The sequence below is a fragment of the Bacidia gigantensis genome (genome assembly GCF_019456465.1).
Source record: "Bacidia gigantensis strain McMullin 20006 chromosome Unknown contig_134, whole genome shotgun sequence".
Taxonomy (NCBI): domain Eukaryota; kingdom Fungi; phylum Ascomycota; class Lecanoromycetes; order Lecanorales; family Ramalinaceae; genus Bacidia; species Bacidia gigantensis.
This window is the reverse complement of record NW_025408593.1, coordinates 1682260-1707751: the sequence shown is the minus strand read 5'-3', so window position 1 is coordinate 1707751 and position 25492 is coordinate 1682260. Positions and strand designations below refer to the sequence as shown.

General features: G+C 51.0%; 10 protein-coding genes across 10 annotated transcripts; 6 read left to right on the top strand and 4 right to left on the bottom strand.

The window, feature by feature from the left end:
- Nucleotides 1-1271: 1271 nt before the first annotated feature.
- On the bottom strand, nt 1272-2064 carry KY384_002268 (uncharacterized protein; the record flags this gene model as incomplete). Its single annotated transcript, XM_044810794.1, has 2 exons — nt 1272-1402; nt 1767-2064. The coding sequence occupies 2 exons, from the start codon at nt 2062-2064 to the stop codon at nt 1272-1274; spliced, it is 429 nt and encodes a 142-aa protein (XP_044672768.1).
- A 3013-nt stretch (nt 2065-5077) lies between these two features.
- Nucleotides 5078-6970, top strand: KY384_002267 (uncharacterized protein; the record flags this gene model as incomplete). The annotated part of the gene is made up of 2 exons (XM_044810793.1): nt 5078-5974; nt 6125-6970. 2 exons carry the CDS (start codon nt 5078-5080, stop codon nt 6968-6970), a joined length of 1743 nt encoding a protein of 580 aa, XP_044672767.1.
- Nucleotides 6971-7256: 286 nt separating this feature from the next.
- On the top strand, nt 7257-9699 carry ERB1 (Ribosome biogenesis protein erb1; the record flags this gene model as incomplete). Its single annotated transcript, XM_044810792.1, has 2 exons — nt 7257-9470; nt 9535-9699. 2 exons carry the CDS (start codon nt 7257-7259, stop codon nt 9697-9699), a joined length of 2379 nt encoding a protein of 792 aa, XP_044672766.1.
- Nucleotides 9700-10404: 705 nt separating this feature from the next.
- Nucleotides 10405-11369, top strand: KY384_002265 (uncharacterized protein; the record flags this gene model as incomplete). The annotated part of the gene is made up of 2 exons (XM_044810791.1): nt 10405-11288; nt 11315-11369. The coding sequence occupies 2 exons, from the start codon at nt 10405-10407 to the stop codon at nt 11367-11369; spliced, it is 939 nt and encodes a 312-aa protein (XP_044672765.1).
- A 909-nt stretch (nt 11370-12278) lies between these two features.
- On the bottom strand, nt 12279-14020 carry KY384_002264 (uncharacterized protein; the record flags this gene model as incomplete). The annotated part of the gene is made up of 2 exons (XM_044810790.1): nt 12279-13608; nt 13671-14020. 2 exons carry the CDS (start codon nt 14018-14020, stop codon nt 12279-12281), a joined length of 1680 nt encoding a protein of 559 aa, XP_044672764.1.
- Nucleotides 14021-16312: 2292 nt separating this feature from the next.
- KY384_002263 (uncharacterized protein) lies at nt 16313-17026 on the bottom strand (the record flags this gene model as incomplete). The annotated part of the gene is made up of 2 exons (XM_044810789.1): nt 16313-16843; nt 16988-17026. The coding sequence occupies 2 exons, from the start codon at nt 17024-17026 to the stop codon at nt 16313-16315; spliced, it is 570 nt and encodes a 189-aa protein (XP_044672763.1).
- Nucleotides 17027-17315: 289 nt separating this feature from the next.
- On the bottom strand, nt 17316-17855 carry KY384_002262 (uncharacterized protein; the record flags this gene model as incomplete). The annotated part of the gene is made up of 2 exons (XM_044810788.1): nt 17316-17476; nt 17768-17855. 2 exons carry the CDS (start codon nt 17853-17855, stop codon nt 17316-17318), a joined length of 249 nt encoding a protein of 82 aa, XP_044672762.1.
- A 683-nt stretch (nt 17856-18538) lies between these two features.
- KY384_002261 (uncharacterized protein) lies at nt 18539-19271 on the top strand (the record flags this gene model as incomplete). Its single annotated transcript, XM_044810787.1, has 3 exons — nt 18539-18598; nt 18740-18794; nt 18853-19271. 3 exons carry the CDS (start codon nt 18539-18541, stop codon nt 19269-19271), a joined length of 534 nt encoding a protein of 177 aa, XP_044672761.1.
- A 1073-nt stretch (nt 19272-20344) lies between these two features.
- On the top strand, nt 20345-21721 carry KY384_002260 (uncharacterized protein; the record flags this gene model as incomplete). Its single annotated transcript, XM_044810786.1, has 1 exon — nt 20345-21721. One exon carries the CDS (start codon nt 20345-20347, stop codon nt 21719-21721), a length of 1377 nt encoding a protein of 458 aa, XP_044672760.1.
- Nucleotides 21722-22341: 620 nt separating this feature from the next.
- Nucleotides 22342-25282, top strand: KY384_002259 (uncharacterized protein; the record flags this gene model as incomplete). The annotated part of the gene is made up of 2 exons (XM_044810785.1): nt 22342-22396; nt 23361-25282. The coding sequence occupies 2 exons, from the start codon at nt 22342-22344 to the stop codon at nt 25280-25282; spliced, it is 1977 nt and encodes a 658-aa protein (XP_044672759.1).
- Between the last annotated feature and the right edge of the window lie 210 nt (nt 25283-25492).

Here is a 25492-nt window from a genome sequence, read left to right as displayed (position 1 = left end):
AATCTCAGTCAGATAGGAGGCGCTCGCCTGAGAATTTCCTCCTCTTGGTCACAACAACCGTCGCGGAGGGTGTTACGCCGGATGCGACCACTGAAAGATATTGTTTGCTTGGTGTAGGGAATGTGCAGCCTTCGTGGTGCCGGGGATGTAGTGGAGCTATCCACTGACCAGGCTTCTGATCGTGAAAGTTTCAATCCCGAAACAGCAATAAATTCAATCCGTGCTCATGTATGTGTGCGATTATTTTATTAAGTTTTGTCCTTCGCGATGGAAAGGGAGGCTTTGTACCTGCAATGCTGTCAGCAATTGGTCGTCGTCCCAAGGGCAAGCGACTGGCAGTACGTAGATGCAAACAAGCACAAATACCTCCAATTACCTATGATACAAACCAGAACAATACCGACAAGCTTTTGAAACCCAAATTATGATGTTGTATGTACACGTGCAGATGTTTGCTGGGCTGTAGAAGCCTCAATGGCTCGAAAGTGAGGTATTTGCTCGAGTCGAGGTATTTCGGAGCTTTCAGGTTTTTTTTTGAGACCCCCAGAGAATTGTGTGCGTCTCGCCCTCTTTGCTTGTCGGAAAGCTCTTCCGCCCTGTTTGAGCCGCCGTTTTAGGCTGTATAGAGTTCGTCACCGCCTTTTCAGGAATTGGCGTTGGTGGTGGAGAGGAAGTAGGAGGTCCAGTTGCAGGGTTTTATTGCCATTGCGACGAGCAGTGACAGCTCACAGAGGGCAGAAATGATGCGACGACTGGATAGCAGACATCATGATGGCCTTCGATAGCATTCTGGCACCCAACGTATGAGCTGGTAGGTAGGGTAGGGCGGATAGTGGAGCTGCATGAGCAGAGACGCTTGCCTACGTGTCAAGCGGAGCGTTCATTTCGTCCCGGCACATCCTGGTCCCTTGATCTGCCAGCGCAGGCCCAGAGCCAGCCTTGCCTAGGCCGCCCATGGGACACCGCACAACAGGACAAGTCAAAAAGCTGCCCGACATAAGTTTGAGACATCGATGGCTTCATGGATTTAAGGTGAGCGCCAGATGGAAACGATGACCTGGCGAAAGTTTGGAAGCAGGATTTGTAGCCGCTGGTCAATAGCGGGGAAGAGCTTGGGAATGAGCTATTCCAGCCTAAGAATGTAGCCAATCACAGTCCAGAGATGTCTAGCTCCAGGTGAGGCAGTATACTGCATGCGCAGGCGATGGTATACGTCAGAATTACCTACTACGGGTATGCACCCTAAAGTGTTGGGCAGCGAGTCCACCTCATCATCCATCTCTCCGTTCCTGCCTTAGACTCCCACCCTTTGCCTTTCTTGACAACGCATCGATGAGCCCCTTAGCCTTTTTCGGCCGCATGAACCGGCGAACGACTCCTAGCGACGGCACGAACTGTTTGACTTCATGCAACTAGTACGGAGCAAAATCTTGGGTCCCTGAGTCTGGGCCTGGACGAGGAAGAAAAGGCGGTGAGACTCGAGAGAGATCTGGTCCCCGGACTGTCTGTGGAATCGGCAATCTGAGAGCTACCACGCGTACTATACACATCTATCCTCAATGCTGGCCAAGTTGGTCGGTCTGTAAAAGCTTGAGTTGAAGACTGTGTCACCGAGGCATCCGATGCCTCAAGCAACACATGTGCGAAACATCTACATGGATGCGACATCTTCACACCTCACACACCTTCTCTTCCGGCAAGCAAGTCCCAATCTGTTTCGCTCAACAGCCAATTCTCCTTCGCTCTCTAGAAAAGTCTCGACTCACGCTTCTCAAATTCTTCCCACTGCTCGTCCTCTTCCTCCTCGTCTCCCCCCTTATTATCCCCTGCCTCATCCGAACAGTCCTCCTCTTTCACAAATCTATCACATCCACTACCCCTCTCCCTCTTTACTACCTTCTCTTCGCCCTTCTTCTCACCCCCAATCAACAGCAAATCCAGCTTCCGATTCATCTCCGCGACTTGGTCCTCCAGCTCCTTGATCCTCCGACCATCCTTATTATCATCACCCCCAGCCTGCCCTCGCTCCCCTGCCCTTTCCTGCCATTTCGACCCATTTCCCATTGCGCCTGAATACACATTCTGTGGTGGAGACAGACCCCTAAACTGTTCTACCCCGGGCGAGGGTGTCGGCGAGTAAAGTCCCCCAAAGGAATAGCGCTGACGCCTCCCATCAACTTCTCCCTGAGAGCTGCCCGTCTCGGCAGGGATATCCTCCTCATACTCAGTGGTGGTATAAATAGTCTTCCTCACCCTCGGAGGGCGGGCAGGGGCGGGACTGGGCTGTGCGCTTTGTGGGGGTGTCGGGGGTGGCGTGGGCTGGACAGCAGGGTTAGTATCTTCGCCTAAAGAGGAATGGAGCAAGTCACAAGGGCGAAGATAGAGGGGAGGGTCGTGGGAAGGAAGGGGGACATACCGTATTATCTCTCAATCTATGTTTCCATCATTTTTGACCCTCGGTCTTGATTTTGTTGTGGCAGGATCGCCAGAGACAGTAGGAGCGCCGCACAGCATTGAGTGCTTCGATGATCTGATAGAAGTAGGTCTGATTTTAAGAAGAGTAGTGCTTGCGAGAAATGTGAGAGAGCTTATGCCTCGTGAAACGAGTAGTACGAATCCTCACAGGTCAAAGCGATTACTCTTCCTTGACGCTTTTCGTGCAATAAGATCCAAGAAACGGGAATTGGTAGGAATGTGGGAAAGACATAAACTCTCACCAAACCGTTCGATACCCGGCGGCTTTTTCTTGTTTGCAAGAGTGGCTTCTCTCATTGTCAGAGCACCCATGGAGCAATATTTGCTGACGATGTCAGAGACAGGAAATGCTGAAACGGTTACCAATGCTGGCTATTTGGACTCGCTCAGGATTCATTAAGTGTACATGTGCTACGTTCCCAAGACCAGAACGGGGAACAAAAGCGTTACATGTTTTAGATAGCATACGGTTTGTTTTTCCCCCTTGAAAAAAGTGGGTTTTGCAGGGAGATGCCCTCCAAAAATGCAGATCAAGTCACAAGGAATTTTGTCACCTCTTGGGTGAAGTCCCCGGACCATGCATGGTGACATGTCGACACGTCGACACGATCACATGCGCTTTAGGCTGTGCCAAGATATGATTATTGTACCGATGCATCTGTCGGTCAGGGGTTGAAAGCGACGAATACTGCCGTACAGTAACTTATTGTACCTAGAAGTCTTTCATAGGAGTGTAGAAGGTCCCTAAATCTAGAGGAGGAGCCCTGCAGGGGTCAGTCAATACTTTGAAGTCCTGATGACGCTGCCATATTTAACATGTCGTTCGGAACACGGATGCTCCTTTTATTGAATACACCTCCCTCGCTTCCTCTCTCCATCCAACCTACCCCTCGGCCTTTCCCCCTTTCCTCTCTCCTGACGCCTTATCCATCATATCATTGTAGTGACTGGGCATAATTGTGATGCCTCGCATCCGTCACAGCTTTTCAAGTATATGTACCTATCTGTCGTGACAGGAGGTAATTGGAAGTTTTGCACATCTGGTGTGAAATTTGTCGGTGCCGCACGATGTTAGCGTTATTCATAGATGGAAAGGTAGAGATTCATACCGGTGTAGATGCTGAGCGGTGTCCATGGTGAGGTCACAAGGACCCAGACCAGACACAGAGCAACTACCAGAAAGAATGCCCAAGTATATTGACACTTCTCACTTAATCGAGTTGCGTGGACTAGCAGCGGGAAAGATCCGAACGCAATGATGATGATGAGGGTCATAACGATGTCGATTGGTTGTGAGCAGTGCCTGAGATAACAAGTGTAAAGAATGCGTGAACCAGGATTACAGCATCGACATGCACGAGTGACGCTGATAATACCAGGCAGATTCGTGTAGCCCTAATTGCCCATCGACTAGACCTATGGCGGGCGATCCTTTTGAATCTTTGAGTCCAAATATGGCTTGTTGAAGGAACACAGAGCTACTTCACCAAGATCTGCAAACAAGATTTTATAAAATTCACACATGACAAGAGCATACTCCTTAGCCAAGAGGCTTCCTTGTTGCACCCACAGCCTGCTAAAACCATTCTCTTCCATATAGATCTTGGACGCCAGACACAATCTCTGGACGCCAGATACAATCTCGACACTTTCTGGGACTTTGCTTCCAGAATTGCCCACAGACTTTGTAAGGCTTCATTAATTGCGGCGGATTTAGCAATCTAAAGTGACTAGTTCGCCTCAACATTCCTACGTAATAATGCCAAAGCTCTGATGTAGGCACCCTCTGATCATAGCCATATCACAACCGTTTTGCCTGGGTGCAGATATCTGCCATTTTTATGTCATTCCGGTCAAGAGCAATCACTTTCTTTGCCTCCCGTGTATTTTCTTTTTAGTTGAAAGGTTGAATACGTAGGTGTTGATATTCGTTACTTGGAAATTCAATTGTAGAAATGGCAGATTTGCCTACGATCCCTATGAGCAATATTCTTCACACCTCATTCCTTTACCAAGAATCTTCCATTAATACTGAACCAGCACATCCTTACTTGCCTATTCATGCCAAGATACCGCCTTAAGCACGTAGACGCCTTGCATGCGTTTAACCTCTTGAATAAAGGTTCTCAATCCAGTAGAGATATTTACGTTATTTCCAAGAAGTGCTTCGCCTGGATACCCGGTTATGCGTTATATCGATAGGATTCTCTTATTCTTTTAAAAGGACTTGATTATCCTGAAAGATTGGGTTCGATACTGACATCCCACAAGATACGAAACGGTGTGCTACGAGACTAACAGTAGAAGGGAGAGAATCTTGAGGTTTGAATGATGCGTATTTGATGCCTGACTTTGACTCAATGTATTGCTTTCATGTAAATATCACCTTAGATTACATTGAACGACGAACAAATCAAGCGTATGGAAAGAGACTACACAAGGCTGGCTCTAGCTAGCATCTAGCTGCATTTGCTGCCCCGCTTCGAATCCGCTGGAGCCTGGAACACAGAGAATGCGAGCTGAGTGCATATCCTGACTTGAATAATTCAAACGTCTTGGGGAGTATGTGAGTGCCGAGTCTATCGGATTGGTTTCGCCGACGATGCAGAAGCTGAAAGGAAAGCTTGATGAATTTCGAGCTTCGGCAAGCCGTGACTCAAATGCTCAGAATTCTAAAACGCCAGGCATTGATCCAGATTGGATTGATTTGGAGACGATCAGAAATTGGAAATGGGTTTGCGATACTGAACATGGAGATCGGTGTGCCAGTAGTGCAACATCTGGTGAATCCAGCGGGCCTCGCTGGCTGATCGATGTTCAAAAGAATTGCATCGTCCCTGCGGATCATGGGGCCGAATACGCAGCTTTGAGCTATGTCTGGGGCAATCTTGAGATGCTGAAATTAAGCCAGGAGAATCTGATGTATCTGTTGGAAGAGGGTGCCATTCTTGCCCATGCGGATTGGATACCACGGACTATTCGGGATGCGATAGGATTTGTGTCTTGTCTGGGGATCAAATACCTCTGGGTGGACTGCTTGTGCATCGTGCAGGACGATGAAGATTCCAAGCATAGTCAGATCCAGAATATGGGTAATATCTACGCACAGGCATCAGTTACTGTAATTGCTGCTAATGGTTGGGATGCTGAACACGGTCTGAGAGGTGTCCGTGAGGTGACGCAGGTCTCTCGAAACCTTACTTATAGGAGTCAGAGTCAGGACTTCTACGAGTCGATGCAGCCCTATTCTTCGGTCTGGTATTCTCGAGGTTGGACATTTCAAGAATTGGTATTTGCACGTAGGAAATTAATGTTTCAATACAAGGTCGTCCTTTGGGAATGCAACTGTGCAACGTGGCATGAGGCAACAGGCTTAGAAGAGATGCCTACCCTTTATCACACCGCGATGAAAACGGAAACGAATCGATTTACCATGGGACGGTGGGGCCGGAACATTGAGTTTCAGGATTGGCCAGACATCCGGCAATATATCGACCTAGTATGCGAATACAATGAAAGAAATCTGACTTTCGACGAAGACGGACTTCAAGCCATTTCGGGACTTATTTCAAAATGGAGCCGTTCCTTTCATGGTGGCTTCATTTGGGGCCTCCCTCAGATGTTTTTCAATCACGCTTTACTTTGGCAGCCTCGTGATCCACTGATCAGGAGATCAAAGGACAGTTTCAGTAGCTCTGATGCCATTGCTCTGCCGTCTTGGTCATGGGTCGGCTGGCGTGGTTCACTTGATTCAAGAGAATGGCTCTTGCAGTTTGACCACTTGTCTGAGGGTAGATTCGGTTTCAATGTCACTTCTAGTGTCAAATGGTCCTATGGCTGCCTAGAAGCAGACACTTCTATTGAACAATCGTCTCACAAATATCGAAACTGTATGATTGATAGGGACGCACCTCTACCCATTGGATGGCGCCGAGTCAATTATGATGGAGCTCCTAGTAAGGGCGTTAATTATTATTTTGTGCATCAAAGCTGCCCAGACATACGTTACAAATACCCGATTCCATTTTTGGAGGTGAGAGGATCTCCTCAGATGCTGAATTTAGGGGGTTTACTCTGCGGTCGAACTATGAGGAGTTTTTTCAGAATCCCAGGAGACGAATATGTCACACATGCCAACGAAGCTACATGTATAAGAACGAGAATGCTCGATGTTGAGCATAGCGAGTGGGCTGGGATTCTAGTATTGAACGACACAAGGCACTTCATCCATTCTCAGCAGGTCGAACTTGTTTGGATTGCTACTGGAGAAGACATGAATGGTTTACTGGACGACGCCAGATCAAGGGAAGGTGTCCCTGGCATTGCTCGAGAGAGCAAGTCTCGTTGGGAAACGAACTCGGGCGCTCTAGAATTCTACCACGTAATGTGGATTGGTTGGAGTGGTGGCGTCGCACATAGGAAAGCGCTTGGCTGGGTCCTTTCGTCAGCTTGGCATAACCAGCCCATAGAATTGATAGATCTAGTATTGGGATAGCAGCACACTGCTTTGATTGGTGTTTTGGGCGATTTTACCTTACATGACCGAGAAATTTCCACCAGCTACATTACGCTCACCGCTGCAAGATTATCTTTCAGAATGGTAAATTTAATCCAAATAGGCCCAATCAACTGAAATTTTCAAGTGCATTTCTTGAAGGAAATATCGCAAGACTATCGGACAAGACTAAATTTTGCGGGATTGACACATTCGTCTGCCGTGTTATTTTCACAAGTTTTCTGATGAAATTCAAGCCGCGGACATCTACAGAATTGACAGCTCAATGTCTCCTCAGGCATCGGGGAAGAAGAGAAAGGCATTTACTCGGGATTCGCCCAAAGCTGACGAGATCGTGCTGAGTGACGGAAGCGCAGACGAATTTGAGGCCACGTTCTCGAGCGAACTTGAATCGCACAATAATGGAACGAGACTAGAAGATGAGGATCCCACGTCGAGCAGTGCTGGAGAAGAGGACGAAAAAGATGAGTGGGAATCAGAAGAATCAGATGGAGACCTTGAGAGTGACGAAATACCGTCCGATGAGGACCAAAACGCGGCAGACGATAAAACGATCAGAGAATTGAGTCCTGACGAAGAGGCTACCACTAACGGGTCTCACGGAGCAGACTTCAAGCTTGAGACGGATGCAAACGGAAATCTTCGCTACATTTACCCTGAAATTGACCCTGTCTACGACTCAGACGATTCAGAGGCACCGGCGACCACCAACACGATTGGGAACATTCCGCTCTCGTTCTATGATGCATATCCCCACATCGGTTACGATATCAATGGCAAGAGGCTAAGTCGACCAGCTAAGGGCGAGGCATTGGATGCGTTGCTGGACAGCATTGAGGTACCCAAAGGATGGACTGGTCTTACAGATCCAGCAACAGGGAAGCCTTTGGAGCTCAGCAAGGAAGAGTTGGACATTTTGAAGAGGATTCAAACAAACGAGGTGCCAGAGGATGGCTACGACCCCTATCCAGCCACGATCGAGTACTTCACGAGTAAGACGGAGCAGATGCCTCTCAGCTCTGCGCCAGAGCCCAAGCGAAGATTCGTCCCCTCAAAGCACGAAGCCAAGCGCGTGATGAAGATTGTGCGTGCGATACGGGAAGGGAGGATCATGCCATACAAGCCTCCTGCGCAGGATGAGGAAGAGGATACAGACGTAAAAAGGTATGATATATGGGCAAACGAGGCGCCAAGGCCTGATCACCCCATGAATGTTCCGGCTCCAAAGTTACCGCCGCCGGGTTACGAAGAAAGCTACCATCCCCCTCCCGAATATCTACCTGATGACGAGGAAAAGAAAGCGTGGGATGAGCAGGATGAAGAGGACAAAGAGAAGGACTTTCTCCCTACAAACCACGACTCATTACGTAAAGTGCCTGGTTACGATAGCTTCTTGAAGGAGAAGTTTGAACGATGTCTGGATCTGTACCTCGCCCCTAGAATCAGGCGAAGCAAACTGAACATAGACCCCGAATCTTTACTACCGAAATTGCCAAGCCCCGAAGAGCTCCGGCCATTTCCTACGATGTGCGCAACCATCTTCGGAGGTCATGAAGGCCGGGTGCGAAGTCTCTCTATCAGCCCTTCAGGATACTGGCTTGCTAGTGGAGGCGACGATGGTGCAGTCAGGATATATGAGCTGAGGACGGGCTACGAGGTCTGGTCTGTGAAGCTGAGCAAGGATGAAGCTGTCAATGTGGTCCGATGGCGGCCAGGCACAGACGCTATGATTATTGCGGCAGCTGCCGGTGAAGATGTGTACCTGATTGTGCCTCCGAGCAATGTTCCAGCCATCAGTAATCCAGAAGTCAACCAACAAAGTCGCGAGCTCCTTAACGCTGGCTGGGGCTATGCAGCAAACGGAGATAGCAAGCCCAAGAAAGACATTCCGCAGTGGGCTCGACCTGGTTCTCAGCTGGAAGAGTCTGGAGTACTCGTGAAGTTTGCTCTTAGAAAAACTGTGAAAGTCATCACATGGCACCGCCGAGGCCAATATTTTGCGACAGTTTCGCCTGAAGGTCAAAGTAACGCTGTTGCGATCCATACATTGTCAAAACATCAAACGCAATTTCCATTTCGCAATTTGAAAGGACTCGCACAGGCCGCTCATTTCCATCCCTCAAAGCCCGCCTTCTTTGTCGCGACACAAAGAATGATACGGCATTTCGATCTATCCAAACAAGAGCTCGTCAAAATCATCCAACCGGGTGCACGCTGGATCTCTTCATTCGATGTACATCCCGGTGGTGATAACCTGATTGTTGGAAGCTACGACAAGCGATTACTCTGGCATGACCTCGAGCTGTCTGTGCGACCGTACAAAACATTGCGATACCACCAGAAAGCCATTCGGGCAGTTAGGTTTCACCAAGGCGGTCTCCCGCTCTTCGCTGACGCAAGTGACGACGGTAGCCTTCAGATATTCCACGGCAAAGTTGTACACGACGCAATGGAGAATGCGAGTATTGTTCCCCTGAAGGTGCTCAGGGGCCACACAGTCAAGCAGGACCTCGGCATTATGGACCTTGATTGGCACCCGAAAGAGCCCTGGTGCGCGAGCGCAGGAGCCGATGGCACGAGTCGACTGTGGACTTAAGAGCGAAAGAGAGCGAGGGGATCGGGGGGATGTTGGGGTCCCAGACCCTGATGACGCTAAAGCGAAAACGTCGAACAATAGGAGAAAAGGCCAACTCTTGCTCTTGGCGTGATCAGGATGTCTAATGAGATACACAATAAGCAGTCATGGACAATTGCAAAGGCCGAGCGCACGAAGATGAGTGAGCTAACATTTGACTTTATGAGTTACGTTTGGTACTTGTTGATGCAATACGCGACTTGCAATGGGGTCGTCGCGCTTTGCCTGTTCGAGCTAACCGGAGTAATGATTTAATCATAGGGCACCCACCGCGCACACAATATCAAGCTCTCATATTGTGGGGAGGATCTGCAGCAAGTCTCCTCTAGTTCTCTCGCACGAGTAAGTTAGCCTTTTGCTGTTCGTACCCTATTCCTGGTGACAATATCTGCGGCTCCCTGACTGTCGCATGTCTCCTATTCTCTGAATTATATATCTACCCTGCCTTCGCTACTTCTCTTCTGTGTTATTCACCTTCACTTATACCTCCGTCTCTACGCGCTTCCCTCTCCCTTTCCCCCCTCCCTCAAAGTCAAGCAAAGCGCATGCTCTGGGTTGATTATCGCCGCCACGACTATCACTCCACAGCACACCCCTTCTCTCTCACATACTTCACTCTCCCGAACAACCAACGCAAAGCGAGTCACCAATCTCAAAATCGACTCCCCAGACCATGACCCCTCCTTCAAACACAATACCACCAAAGCTATCTGCCACCCAAGCCCAAGCTCTCCTCCACAATCTCCTCGCCTCTTCAAACAACACCAATCATACCAACATGCCCCCGAACCCCAACGTCCACCCTCAGTCCCACGCACAGCCCCAGCACCGTTCTGGCCACACAACAATCCACTCCTCCCCCAGCCCCCCAGGCCAGCCCACGACGAAAACCCTCCACATCGACGCCTCCACGAAATTAATGGGGCACCTGAATAACATCACCCTCCCATCCCCCTCCGCCCGCACCGAAGACATCGAGAAAGTCCTCAAAGCCGTCGAACCGATCTACGGTCCTGTCGCCGACCAGACTCCCGGTGGTGACGCGGCCAACCCAAGCGCTACGAACGCAGGGGATAGTAGTCAGAGTGGGACGGGAGCAGGCGCAGGCAAGGGCAAAGCGGGTGCGAATAAGCAACCGAATCTCAACCTCAGCATCAACGCCGGCATCTCCATCGCCGGGTCCCGAAACACGATCGCGTTCAGCAACCGAAGATTCCCCTCGCCAACAAGCGGACCATCCGAGGCAGAGAAACCCGAGCAACTGCATCAACACCAACATTCTCCAGCACATGCAAGTAGTGAAGAGAAGGGGGAGCAAAAAGAGGGTTGGTCCACCCCCTCCCACTCCCCCTTCCCCAACCCTGCGCCTTTCTTGAACACCGGCGCTACAGTCGGTCCCAGCGACAATGGCGCAGGCGAAGCTTACGCGATCTTGAAGAAAATATCCACCCTGCCCTCCACCACTCCCTCCCCAAGTCAGAACCCGACGAATCCGAACACAAGTCTTCGTGACGATCTCAACCGCGCGTTCGAGGAGGCGGTGTGGAGAGCTGCCATGGTGATTTTTGAGCGGAAGCGGAAGTCTGATGGTCTTTCAGATCGGGAGGGGGAGGGGGAGAAAGGAAGGAAATTGCCGAAACGCGAACGCCAGTCTAATGAGAAGTGTGATGTGGAGGTGAAAACGGAAGGGGAGAGGAGGAGGAGGAGGAGGAGGAGGAGGAGGAGGAGGAGAGAAGAGGGTGAAGGGGAGGGAGAGGGGGAGGGAGAGGGAGGAGGGCATACAACGCGTTTATTGACAACATGGTAATGGAGGGAATGATGCGGCCGAGGGAAGATTTTCTGAGTCCCCCGAGGGGAGGAGAGGGGAGGGGAGGGGAGGGGAGGGGAGGTCGCGGACTCGTGGATAAGACGTTACTATGCGATTGTTGTGATATCCGAGCATTGGGGACAGGAGTTTTATATTCGCTGCGCTTAGCACATTAAGTAGTATAGCAGTCATTTTTAATCGTCGGGATGGAATGAAAATGTGAAGCATACAGCAGTCCTCCAACCCTTGAGGCTCGATGTTTCGATGCGCGGCGCGTGTCATCAGGGCCTCGTCAAGATCCTCTCGACAAGCCAGTCCCACGACTGACTGACTGCCCTTACTCCCAATCCACCGCAATTTGAAATAAAGCGACTGAAAAATAAAGAGACACCCCACGCATGAATTTTATCATATCGACACACGGAGAGGAAATCAGGTCAAAAATTCTTGCATTAAGTAGCTAGAAGGATTTAACTATCAATGCCAATATCCTACCCTACAATTCTCACTCAAAAAAACCTTCCTTTATCTGGGTTTGGGGGGTTATATCACCGCGCAATCGCAACATCGTTAATATGGAGATTCCTCGCCGCGGCGGGGAGGCGTTTGTCGCGTTCGTAGACGAGGCCGCAGTTGCTGCATAGTGTCTACCGAGAGTTAGGAATTCCACGTGACGACGAAAGGGGGGGAAACGGGGGATAAGGAAGGGGGAGGAAAGGGGGAAAGGGGATGAGACTCACTCTAGGACCAACAGGGCCATCTCTAACGCCCCAGACTGCAGAGCCGAAGACTAGACAGTGCGAGCAGCGCCATGAATGTCGTTCCCTGCACACACGCAGTAGAAATCAGTACCCATTCACCCTCTCATAGTGAAGCCAACAGACGATGGGAGGATAGAAAACGAACCACTCATTCAGCAACCCCACCCCTCCGCCTCCATACCCAGCATTGCCCACCACCTCAGGCGTCGCCCTGCCCACAGGGCTCAAGCTCCTAAAGCGTCGTTTCTTCTTACTCCTCTCCCCACGACCTAGCTGCGTTTCTTCCTCTGCTCCCGCTCCCGCTCCTCCACCAGCACCGCCACCGCCTCCACCATTCCCATATCCTCCCGCAGTCTCACTCCCCACCATCTGACTCGTACTACTAAACCTCGCGGTCTCCCTCCTCAGCCGTCTCAACTGCCTTTCCCTATCCCCCTCCCTCTTCTCAATCTCCTCCTTACTCAACGTCTCCAAGCTCGGTTCCCACTCCTCACACAGATTCTCTGGATCGTACCGCCACCCGGCCCCCGCGCCTTCGCCCCTCAAGTCGACGGCCATGTTCTCTAACTCCACCCCGCCGATTCCACCACCGTATAGCATGCCGCCCGTCTCACAAGCTTCTTTTTTCAACCGCAGAACGGCTTCGTAGATCGCGTGCGCCATGGCGGGCACCCATTCCCCTGCCAACCCGAGATCGGCGCAGGTGTGTCGCGCGAAGCGCTCGGCGAGACCGACAGGGTGGAGGAGCGACCATTCGAATTTGTCGGTGTAGAGTTTGTTTTGGAGGTTTATGTTTAGGGTGACGATGCAGCGGTACATGTCGTCGGGGTCGAGTTCGTTGTTTATGGGGGGTTGTGACTGCGGCCGCGGTTGGGGTTGAGGGGGAGGGGCGCGCGCGTGGGCGGTAATGTCGGGCTTGGGTGTTGAGTGGCCGTTTATACCGTTGGTGTGCTGTGGAGCTGGGGATGGGGTGGAAGGTTGGGGGAGTGTGGAGGATGGCTGGGAGGCTTTGGGAATGTTGCCGTTGGTGGTCGTGGTGGATTTAGTGGTGTGGAAGAGGGGGTGGAGAGCCACGCCGGCGTATTCTTCTAGTTGGGAGCGTATTTGAGAGCTTATGTCTGTTACTATTTTCGGGCTGGCTGGAAGGTCTAGGTCGTGGATGAGGATGTTGGCGAATTGGTCGGGTGTTATGAGGGTCTCGTGCAGATTCCAAAGGAAGATGTCTTTTAGTCGGTAGGCTGGAGTTGCTTCAGGGACTCTGTATTGTGGTAAGGCAGCGTTGATACCGAGTTCGTGAGCGTTGGGAGGGAGTGGAAGAGCAGGCTGAGGTATGTAGGAAGGGATGTCAATGTCGAGCCTGATAGGTATCAAAGTGAGAGGGAGGTTGGTCTGTGCGTGATGTTGTTTGTCGGTTCTGCAGAGCATTCCCATCAGCATTCCATGCCCATAGTATGTAGAGAAGAGTGAAGGCCATACCTGACGATTCTCAACTTCCCCATCCAATCTCTCCATATGCCTTGCACTTCGACTGGCTCATGTATCTCCTTCCCAATTTTATCTGCAATTGCTTCTTTTCCATGGCCTGGGTCCTCTCTTCTACTTCGCAGTCCGGTATGCCGCCTTGAGGTCTCTCCGTCCTCAAATATATCGTCATCGTCATATTCATCTTCCGCATAATTCTTTGCTATCGTGCCTCTCTTCGTTGTCCGTGCGCTAGGTACTGTGGGGATGGTCTGTGGGATGACGGGCGTGAGAAGAGAGTTACCATACTGCCTCAGACGAGGTGCGTAGCTAGAAATGAAAGCTTGCGGTTGGTTGGGCGTCATAGTCGCGGCGATCGTCTTGCCCTAATCGTGCATGGTATTTGGGGGAGCGAAATTGATGGCTTTTAAAAGCTGCCAGCTGGCTAGAGTCTCAACCACGGCACTTGATGATTCCAAACTCGCAACATAGGTAGAAGATGGCCTTAAAGCACTCAACAGGGCTCAGTGAATGATAACGATCAAGTCTAGGGTAGCTACTGGAGTCGGCGCAATCCTAGGCTCTTTGACTTCGACGTCGCGGAGCGAGGAGCGCGTCAAAAGAGTTAAAGCTACATCTGATTTATCGCCTGCCGTATTGATGCCAAGAGTCATCCAGCCTCAAAGGTAGTTCGCTCATTGCCTTCAAATAGTTCTTGGTGACCGAATATGAGAACTGCCCATCTAGCAAACAAACGCATAATATACGCTCCTGTGTCTGGGAAGCTTCATACCGAACGTTAAGTTCTAAAGTACCCATCGATACAATACATATGTGTAGAGCCATTTACAGACCCGTAGCATCTCTCTCTACACCGTGGGTCATCATAGTTTGCCAGCAGCCATACCCAAGCCGCCTACCACCGCTATCAAGACGGCAAGGACGGCTCCCCCAACAACTCCTCTTTGACCCACCCTATCAGCCCCACCAGTGGGGGCGTCCCCAGACCCCGAAGACGGAGTAGTCAACTGACCGTCCGTCTGGCTCGCGGTGGCAGCCGTAGATGCTGTATTATCACCTCCCAGCTCCGTTGCATTGCTCACGCCTCCAAATCCCGTTGTAGGTTCTCCGCTACTGCCATCACTCGTGGAAAGCGTTTGACGCGTGAAGGAGAAGTCCGTTGCCGAAGTCGAAGTAGGGGAGCTTGTAGTAGTAAGGGTGTTTATGTTGCCTGCACTTGAGGACGGAGCGTTCGCGTTGGGGCCAGCCGCCGTTGGCTGGTTTGCGCTGTTGTCATCCGTGGGAGTGGCGGTTGGGGTGTCGGCAGCAGCTGGAGGATTGGTCACGCTGGCGGGCGCGTTACCGTCGCCGGGTTTCCAGTTTGGTGGAGGTTGAGCTATGGCGTATTGGCCTGCGCACTCAGCCGGCGTTTTGTACTAGATTTTTCCGAAAGAGATGAGCGCTTGTAGTCTATTGCGTAAGGGGGGAAGGTTGGCTTGTGTGGTAGGAATAGGGAGAGCTCACGTCGTAACAACAATAAGAGTATGAGCCAAAGCCACAGTATTGACCATTGGGGCAGCTATCTGATGGTACGTCAGCCAGAGGGTTCTTCACCTGGCCCTGTAGCTAAAATGCGTACAATTGCCTGCACAGCATTTCTCTCCTGCGCCCGCGTTGAAGCACGTCCCATAGCACTCAGCGAAGCCGGAGCCGTAGCTTTCCTGGCATGACTTGTAATAAGAGCCAAACCCTCCACCTCCTCCTCTTGCGCGCCGTAACAGGACCTTCGCGCTCGACTGCCCAAACCCGAACAAGTCTTCACCTGCTGAAGTCGCGAGGCATGTGTACAGGTAGAACGCAACGCTTAACACGGGGAGAGGAGCAGATGGCATCGGCACAACAACGAGACGCTGGCCCTCGACTGATTCGAACGAAGGACGTCGACATGGCGAGAACTTTGAGCTATATACAGCGTCGAAACGATTGCCAGAGGGCGGGATACAGAGTTGTGGGTTAGATTACTCCTAGATGTAATTGACCAATGAGAGGTCTGCGATAACATGCGACAGCGTTGAAGAGCAAGCTCGTGCAAGGCTGCAGCGTTCCATCAAACTTGGGGTCCGTGTGACATAGGGAAGGCTTGGCAAAGGCCGGTGATGCTCTTCGTCTTTAGGACAAAGCGAAGCCCATTTTCATCTGCACAAATTCACCTGAAAAGCTAAGCTATGTTTATCCATTTTTGACATTCGAAAACCATCATATGAGCGTCAAACTTGAAATGACAGTGCATCGCGTTTAATAGTAGTAGATGTATGATCTTGCGGTCAAACACAGAGGCAAAGTGGTATACACAAGATTTCAATAGGGAGCGAGCTCTTGATCGCGGCGCCGAGAGGTAGTTATGAATATAATTTGGGCGGCTGCTGATCTAAAGACGTATGGTGAGAGGAGGAGAAGACTGTGCAGGGGCGAGGCAAGCAGGCAAGGTTACAAGTCTACAACACCACGTGACCCTCTCGGATTGGATGGCGATGCTGCTTGACGAGGGCGCGTGGGTGAGATGTATTGTTGAAAAGCGGGCAATTTTCATCGTGGTGATGGTCAACTCAGTATTTCTATCTATACAGTGAAGTAAAAATAATGTCTATGTACGTACTTCAGCGAGCTTTCTCTCGTCCGTACTTGGCCCGCAGTCTTTTGATATCCTCTCTGCACGAGATCCTGACAGATTTTGCGTAATAATCGTTGAGCCACTTCTGCTCCTCGTCTGTGCGTGCATCGTATCCTTTCATTCTGATTTTGCAGTGTTTGATCTCTTCCTCCAGGGTCATCTCTTCGCAATAGGTTTCTGGGTCAATGTCATGCTTTGTGGTAGCGCCAGCTGGAGTGCTGAGGGTCTTATTATTACCAGTCTCAGTCTTGCAACCATAGTCGATGGGATGGTTTTGTTCGAAGGCCGTGAAAAGCCGACTAACAGGAGTGAAATGACGAATGAAGATGGTGAAAAGGCCCCCTGCGACTCCAAATATAAGGGCGTCAATGATCCCTAGGAAAATATTAGGCAACGGTTGTAGAGCAATTTGGATAGCAGAGGAGAGACCAAAATAAGGGCTTTCTTTTTCAGGCTGGGGTTTGCCATGCATTATCTCGTCGAACCAGTTCTTCCTATTTGGTCTATTAGCATATATCTGAAAACGTCTACAGCGTAAGTATTTGTACCGCGCTGATGTCTTTGCGGATGTTCGAAAGGTAGCATTTAGATTCATGGTATGGCATTTGGGTCGAGCGAGCCTCACTGCGTTAAAAGGGACGATTGAACGAAGAGTGCGGACCTTCATCATCTGACCGGTGATATCCTTTGCAGCGGCCATGACGCCTGTTTTAAGTCTTCAGAGATGAAAAGAAGGTGAGATTGCAATGATTCTGCAGTCGAGCGTGGCTTCTCTTCTATGAAAGTATGTTGTATTTGGTAAGGAGGAGGATTCTTGCAACGAAAATCCAGCTTTAAATACATTCGCTTGTGGCGGGTTGCGGAAAGCTCAGGGTCGTTGTGATTCAAAAAGGGCAGGTACGGTAGCCACAAAGCTTGCTCTCCATAAGGATTCGGGTGCGGACGGAAGGTAGAGAAGTACAGACAGTCTCATTTCCATCATTGAAAAGCTATGAAGCATCCGAATATTGAAACAATGCGCAGGATGAGTATTGGATCTTATGGCAGTCATCCTTAATAACACCGTAGTGCTTGAAATATTGACCGAAGCGTAGTCCACGTGCCGTGCCACTACCGATGTCAAAGCTTCTGTCGGGCATCTCGGTATGGTCTCACATAGGAGAACGGGGCTACAGATAGCATTTGTTTGAGCACTTTTGCATAGTTTGAAGCACCTTCGGCAGTCAAAGCACGAGATAGTAGCCATAGACTTCAGACTCGCGAGTCTGAGTGCCATCCTGTGGTCTGTCAATTAATTCCGAATACTGAGACTCAAGGTAATCCGGCGAAAATGAGGTCCTTCAAGATATTCCTGACTCTTACTAGTACGGCAGAAGCATCTAAGATGGGCAAAAGAAGGAATAAAACACGTCATTCCTGATGGCCAGTCCATCAGACTCACACTCTTTTCCGCCGCACTTGTGCTCGGTCTGTTCAGTGCCCTTGCCGTATACCAGGTCATCAGGCTCCTGAGGAGACTTGGTTGGCATTATTGGGAAGAACGAGCTGCATTACTGAAAACGTCGCATTATTATTAGGGGCAGCCTTGCAGCATGAGCTGAGATCTGGATCAACGAATAGCTCCGAAGATCCGCAGCGCATTGATGCAGCAGATTTTCGTGAGCTAGAATTGGGTCAGGCTATGATCAGCCCATGCTGTGTACCCAGGACGTTGACTGCGGCCTCATCGTCAGGTTTCCCCATATAGACACCTTCTGGAGCTATCACAACTTCTGAATAATAGATGACATCTGTCCGCACTCGTAAGGCCAAGTTTCATCTACGTCTCGAGATGATCGGGAACAGCGAAGAGGTCCGAATGTGTCTGGTTGATGCAGCTCCCAGGCCCAAAGGATGCAGCGGGCGACAATCCCAAGCGTTTCATTTCGGGAGGGACGCCCTCTCGTCGAATCATCACGCGCCAATACCGGGGTAGCTCGTATTGATCCATTTCGGGACTAGCGGTATTCGCGTTCAATTTTGGGAACTTCTTTTCTGCCTCCTGTTCCACTTTCTGTCCTACCTCATTCACTACTACTCTCTACAAACGTTCACTTCTTGACCTTCATCACACTCGCTTGTGCTTTCACCCATTCACAAATATCACTTTAATAATCCAACCTATCGACTCCTAATTTTCTCTCAAGCTCCACATCAACACGCCTTTACCAGCATGCGTTACTCAATCGTCTTCGCGACCGCCGCTTTCGCCGCCGTCGCTTCAGCTCAGAGTGTAAGCACCGTCTCTCGTCAAGCTTTCTGTAGTCTCTTACGACGAGGGCTACGTTAATTGTTGCCCGCTCTGTGGGGCTTCTCTACAACTTGTTTACGTTCAGTTCTGCTTGAGGTTCATTGCTAACAGCGACTGTTGCAGGACGCCAGTGACTTTACCTCCTTGACAAACTCTCTGGGTGTGGTTACTGGCCAGCGTATGACAAAACCTCAAGACATCTTTGGAAATGAACTTTTACTCACATGGTCGCATAGCTGCACCCGATCTCAATGTGGTGACCTCTCAACCAGCCCCTAATCTGGCTGTCGTTACGACGCAACCTACTGTCGTCACCTCTCAACCAGCTGCCGCGACTTCTCCAGCTGGGACGCCAAGCACCTTTGCTACAGCTGTTGTTGGAACCGCGGTTGGCACTGGAGGAGCTATTGGCACCGGCTCTCCCAGCTCTGGCTCCAACGGCACCTTCTCCGCAAGCTCTCTCAAGCCTTCCGCCTCATCTGCATCCACTGACACATCATCAACGTCCGATGAAGGCACCCCAACCTCATCCGAGAGCAGCTCTGGCAGCTCTTCTAGCTCCAGCTCCTCCAGCTCATCATCTGGTGCTGCCGGTGTCGTTCAACCTGCTGCCGGCCTTGGATTCGCTGGTCTGTTGTTCGCCGCTTTCTTGTGAATATGGGGATCTACAATTCTATGTCAATAGCATTTTCATGCGATTGAATGGCGTCATTTGGCAGGGATATTGAAGAGGATACTTCTTCATCGGGAGTCCACAACATTGAAGGGGAAAAGTTTACATGGCATAGTAATGGACATGGTTTGCATACGGTGCAGTGTAATTAGAGAAGCTCTGCCAGTCTTCTGGTCGAGACAAATAATTTATATGTATGCAGTGGAACAACATTGTTGCATTTTCGAGTCCCAACACTACTGCTACCAGTGTTTGAGAGTGAAACCCATCGAATTCCAACACCAGAATGCCATAATTGTGTGAAAGAGGAGCGGTCCCAACCGCATCTCACATTAATCGAGCGCCTACGAAGCAAGCTCCTTCCTTGTTTCAAGTCGCGAATTGCCTGTAAGCCAACTTCGTGTCATACGCCGAGCTTGGCTTCCGGGCTCGGCGTTCTCATGTTCTTACATGGAAATGTACCATAGGTACATGTAGCAAGCTTGTGAACTGTAGACTATCTTCTCGAGCTTCTCGAAAGGGAATTGCAGGACCGTGCATTGACTTTTAAAGCTAGGGGCGGACCCTAATGAAGCTGGCAGCGTCATCTCGATCGCTCCGATGCAACCTTGCCATTGACATTATTGGCGCATTCCTGCACCCAACAACCGCGATTCCGACCATCACCTGGCAGTGCCAGTCAGTTCATCATCATATTCGACGTACAGACTTGACAACCGACTCTGTACCAGTCCTAAATATTGACACGAGCGGCGAGCGGCGGGCGAGATCTGCCAGCCCCAACCGCCTCTAGAATCCAAAATATCCGCTTTTTGGACGCCCTGCCAGCCATTGAGCCTTTGGTCTGTACCATGTTGAGGCTTCGGAAGCCGTTGCTGTACAATGATCATTTAAAAAGACCAAGATCAGCAGTGATAGCCTGTTCCCATACCAAAGACTTCAATATCCTAAACGACAATTCAGCTGACCCATGAAAATTGACAAATCGGCGTGCCTTTTGGTTCTACAGCAAAGTACATCATTCCTCACCTCCAGCCTGCACTCCACCAAGACCAATGACGTTTCTCACTGAGGCTTGGTTCTGGAGGGGCACCCAATCGGCCTTGTTTTACTACGTCTCGTGCGCGCCGTACACCAAATACGCTGAACGACGCAAAAAGAAAACAGAGGCTAAAGGAGCTAGAGAGGAGAGGAAAGAGAATGAAAAGCTAGGGATATTCCAACATCCTCTGCCTTCAGAGCGGAACCCCGGTTGGAATGAGGAGATTCGTGTGGGGCCCGGGCCCCCACCAAACCGGATGACAAAAGCCGAAAAGAAAAAGCGACGTTTGTTGAAGCTGAAACCGCCTGGAGCCAGAGATATAGAGTCTGCAGGAGATAGTAGTACCGCTACTGGTGTCACGAGTGTGGGACCAGGCGATGAGGCAGCAACTTCTCAAGACATCAGCCGTTCCAGCGAAGAAGGATGGAATCGCAGGCGATATCAGCGAGAAGACGAGTTATTGTGGGGCAGAATGGATGAGGATTTGGCATCCTCCAACAGCTTCTCACGTGTTTCAAGCTCTGCCAGAGGCAGTGGGACATATTACTGCGCACGTAACCCTGAGGTCAATGAACTTCATCCTCCAGTGGTGAGTACACAACCTACGTCGAAAGCAGAAATCCAATGGATGTTGCAACCGCCTCCGAAAGCCAAAGTAATGGCGGGCAAAGAAAGAGAGAACAGAAGCAGAAGTGGAAGCGGTACGAGTCATGGGAGCAGCGTTGGGAGCAGAGCCAGTTCGCGACGGGGTGGTGAAAATCTTGGTCGTAGGATTGGAGAGAAGATTATGGAAGAGAAAATGGCGAAGGACGGTCATTTACATCCCACAATGGCTTCCAATTCGATGAGCAGAATCAACACGAGCCGCAGCACCCTCTCCTTCACATCAGCATCTACATCCAAGGCTGGACAAAACCACGATAGAGACTTATCACGGGACAAAGCATCGATAGACTCCCTTGAAATGTCACAGCTGAATGGTAATGCTTCTTACTTTCCAGCATACCCACCAGATCATTTTCTCGCTCCTAACGCAGCCGCTCGTCCGCAACTACCAAGCATACCATCGGCCTCCAGGGACGGCACAAGCCTTATACCCCGACCTCGACCTGCCCTTCTATCCACTGCGAGCGACTCCTCCCTACGCACGCTCCAGGCCCTCATGCCGAACTCACCGCTCGTCAATAGCCAAGGGAGCCATGGCATAGGACCATCTCTAGAAATTGCTAGATCCATTGGCCTGCCACTCAGCCCACGTGAGAAGCACGATCAGGAGGACATTCTGCAAGTCGAGAACTGGCAGCCTGAACTCGATCCATCAGATAGATGGAGTCTACCCATCCCGAACATAGCCCTGCCGTTGAAACAGAGATGGAGCATGGAAACATAACACATCAGAAAGACTGCATTTTCTTATTTTTCGGATTCTCTTGAGCGTTCCAGCGTCGGTGTCCGGATTATGAAAGGGGATTGAAAGGCGTTCAGCAAAGGCGTTGTCCCTTAGTTACTGAAGCCGATGCTCTCAGTTATAGAGTGTAATGACTACTTAGACTATTCGTACTAGGAACATATTCTATACAATATCATCACCCTCCATGTTCCCACGTCCATACAGCTCCACCCTAGATATTCAATCATCAAGGCAGATATGTCGCTAGCCCGAAGAAGCTAGACTCCCGTTATCAACCGCCCCCGCACCCACGTGAAAAGTATCTCCGCTGCATTCTTATCTCCCCACTATCTAATATGCCTTAGCTCTATCAATTATCCGACCAACCTATACAATCGATCTAGACGTCTAGCCTGGCTCGATTAAGCTCAGCATGGATTTTCTAAATCCGCTGAGACAATTCGATAAACACCTCCAGGCCAGACTCCTCCATTCCTCGAACGCCACCCCTCATAACCACTCCTCAAGCTCCCTCGTCCTCTATCCACAGCCATTGACCCTCCACTTGCCATCCCGCGAGTCTGGGGCTTCAATGCCTGCCTCCCCTCCATCAATTGACTATGGCGCCCTTCGACTCAGACCAACACGCTGCCCTCAACCCCAATCCGAATCCGAGTGAGAGGAGCAGATTGCTTCCTCCCCACCCCCACCAGCATAATCACAACCAGCATGCCTCCAGCCCAAACCCACCCTATCACAATCGCAAACTATCCACTGTGCAGCAGTTGCAGCAGGAAGATGATACAAGCTCGATGATGGATAGTTATGTGAGCAAAGATGAGCAGGCGCTGGGGAACGCGACGGTGGGGGAGAGGTTGCCGTATAATGATTATGGGACTATTGATTGGTTGCATGATTTGGTGGGTTTTTGTGTTTTTTTTTTCTCTTTGAGGAATGAGGGGGAGGGGGAGGGGGATACGTGATGTCGGGCAATGGAGGAGGGGAAGTGGAGAGGGGATGAATGGGACACAAGGGAGGTGTGTGGGCAGGAAGGGAAGTGGAGAGGAATGGCAATTGATTATGGGAAGAGACGTGTGAGACGAAGATGATGTGTAAGAAGATGCTAGTGGCAAGATTGGGAAAGTGAAATAGTGGGTATGAGGGTGGTTAGGAGTGAAAATAGAGAAGCGAGAGCAGGAAGGGTAGGGGCATGAGGACAGATGAATTTGGCTGTAGGGAAAGGACCTCTTATGGAAGAGGGATTGACGGAGTTGATACATTTGCTCTGTCATTTGATCTGCTGTGTGGATCCAATTCGCTAACTACTCTTGCAATTCGTAGGTCAAATCATCCTATCGTCACCGAGCAGTTCACAACCGGCCAGGTCTTCGATACCGGATCTATTCTGCGTTCGAGCACTCCTCTGGTTGGTTTGCCGCTGCGCTGATCGGCTGCTTGACGGCTTGTGTGGCATTCTTGGTTGATATAGCAGAGGCAACGGTCAGTGATTGGAAGGTGGGATACTGCTCTACGAATGTGTTTGCGAACAGAGAGACCTGCTGTACGGATAATTCACCTTTACCTGGGTTGGTCTACAGTAGACACAGCCCTCAAAGTGAACTCAAGACGCGTGGAATAGCTAACCTAGGCGCGGGCTGCGAGGAGTGGGTCTTTTGGACGAACGACTGGTACCGTCGATTTGGTATATATGTCGGCTGGGCGCTCTTGTTCGGTGTCATCAGCTCCGGTGTTACGATGTTGACGAAATCAACTATGGCCATCACGGCTCCAGGCCACGGGGACAGCGGAGAGAAGAGCGGCCATGAAGGAGGTGGAGGAAAAAGCATCTACTTGGCCGCCGGCAGTGGAATCCCGGAGATCAAGACTATTCTTTCCGGCTTCGTGATACCGCACATCCTCGACCTGAAAGTCCTGATCATCAAAGCCGTAGGCGCCGTCTTCGCAGTAGCCACAGGCATGTGTCTCGGCAAAGAAGGCCCCTTCGTGCACATCTCAACCTGCGTCGCCTACCTAGTCGGTAAACGCATCCCCAAATACCGCGAGAACAGCCGGAAGATGCGCGAACTCCTCAGCGCTGGCTGCGCATCCGGGCTCTCAGTCGCCTTCGGCGCCCCCATTGGCGGTGTCCTGTTCAGCTACGAGGAAATCAGTACCTACTTTCCCCGCCCAGTCCTCTGGCGAGCATTCCTCTGCTCCCTCTGTGCAGCCATGATCCTCCGCGTTCTCAACCCCACCGGGACAGGCAAACTCGTGCTCTTCGAGACAAACTACGGGACTTCATACTCGCCAGGGCACTACCTTATCTTCGTCCTGCTCGGCATAGCCGGCGGGCTCTGGGGCGGCATATTCTGCAAATGCAACTTCCTCTGGTCCCGCACCTTCCGACAACTTCCCCTCATAAAATCCCACCCCGTCTTCGAAGTCTTCCTCGTCACCCTCGCCACGGGACTACTCCAATTCCCCAATCCCATGACCCGCGAGCCCGGCGACAAAATCATCAAAAACCTCCTCCAAGACTGCCACTCCTCCCCCTCCACCTCAGAATCCTGGCTCTGCACCCACGAATCCCTCCCCCACACTAACCCAGACTACACCAAATACATCGCCTTCCTCATCTACGGGACCCTCGCCAAACTCTTCCTCACCACTATCACCTTCGGCTGCAAAGTCCCCTCTGGCATCATAATCCCAGCTTTGGACGCCGGCGCTTTCTTCGGCCGCCTCATCGGCCAATTCTTCCTCGGCTCCGGCATCTCCCCCGGCATCTTCGCCATGGTCGGCGCGGCCGCGTTTCTCGCCGGCGTCTCCCGCATGACTATCTCCCTCTGCGTCATCATGTTCGAACTCACGGGCGAACTCGAATATATCGTCCCGCACATGATCGCCATCCTGGTCGCGAAATGGGTCGCTGACGCGCTGGAGCCCGAGGGCGTGTATGACCTCGCGCAGACGGTGCTTGGGCATCCGTTTTTGGATCTCGATCATGCGATGGGTTTGGTGAAGCAAGCGGGGGTTTTGGTCGAGGAGCTCATCCCGCCAGAGGGGACTATGAGGGATATCACTGTGCATGTGCCAAGGAATAATAAAGTGCGCAGGGGGATCTTGGAGGATAAGTTGCGGAAATTGAAGGAGAGGGGGTTGATGGATGCGGGGCTCGTGTTGGTGCAGGAGGGCATGTTGCAGGGCTATCTTGCGGAAACGGAGCTGGAGTTCGGGCTGGAGAAGTTGGGGGAGTTTTGGGGCAGCGATGTTGAAGTGAGAGTGTTGGGGAGCGGAGTGGGTGAGAGTGGCGTGGGTGATGGACGGCGGATAGGAGAGGTAGACGATGAGATTGATGGTGCAGGGCTGCCGCTGGATGACGCGGACGGATTCGATCTATCTAGCTTCGTGGATCGGACACCCTTGACTGTCTGTGCGAAGGCGCCGATGGAGTATTGCGTGGAGATGTTTGGGAAGCTGGGGCTGAGGCATCTGTGCGTCGTTGAGGAGGGGACGGGGAAGTTGGTTGGTGTGAGTGCCCCTTCTTCCATTCATTTTTGATTTAGGCTTGCGGTGGGGAACATGTGCTAATCGTAACAATGGGCAGGTTATTATCAAAAAGCGGCTGGTAACGTGGCTGGATGGGTTGAAGCATCATTGATCAGTTTTTAGCGTACGAGAAATGCGATATTCCAGTACGTAAATAACGAGCACGACGAAGACTTCAGACACGAGGATCTCTACCGAGTAGCTAGACCATTGAATTGAAAT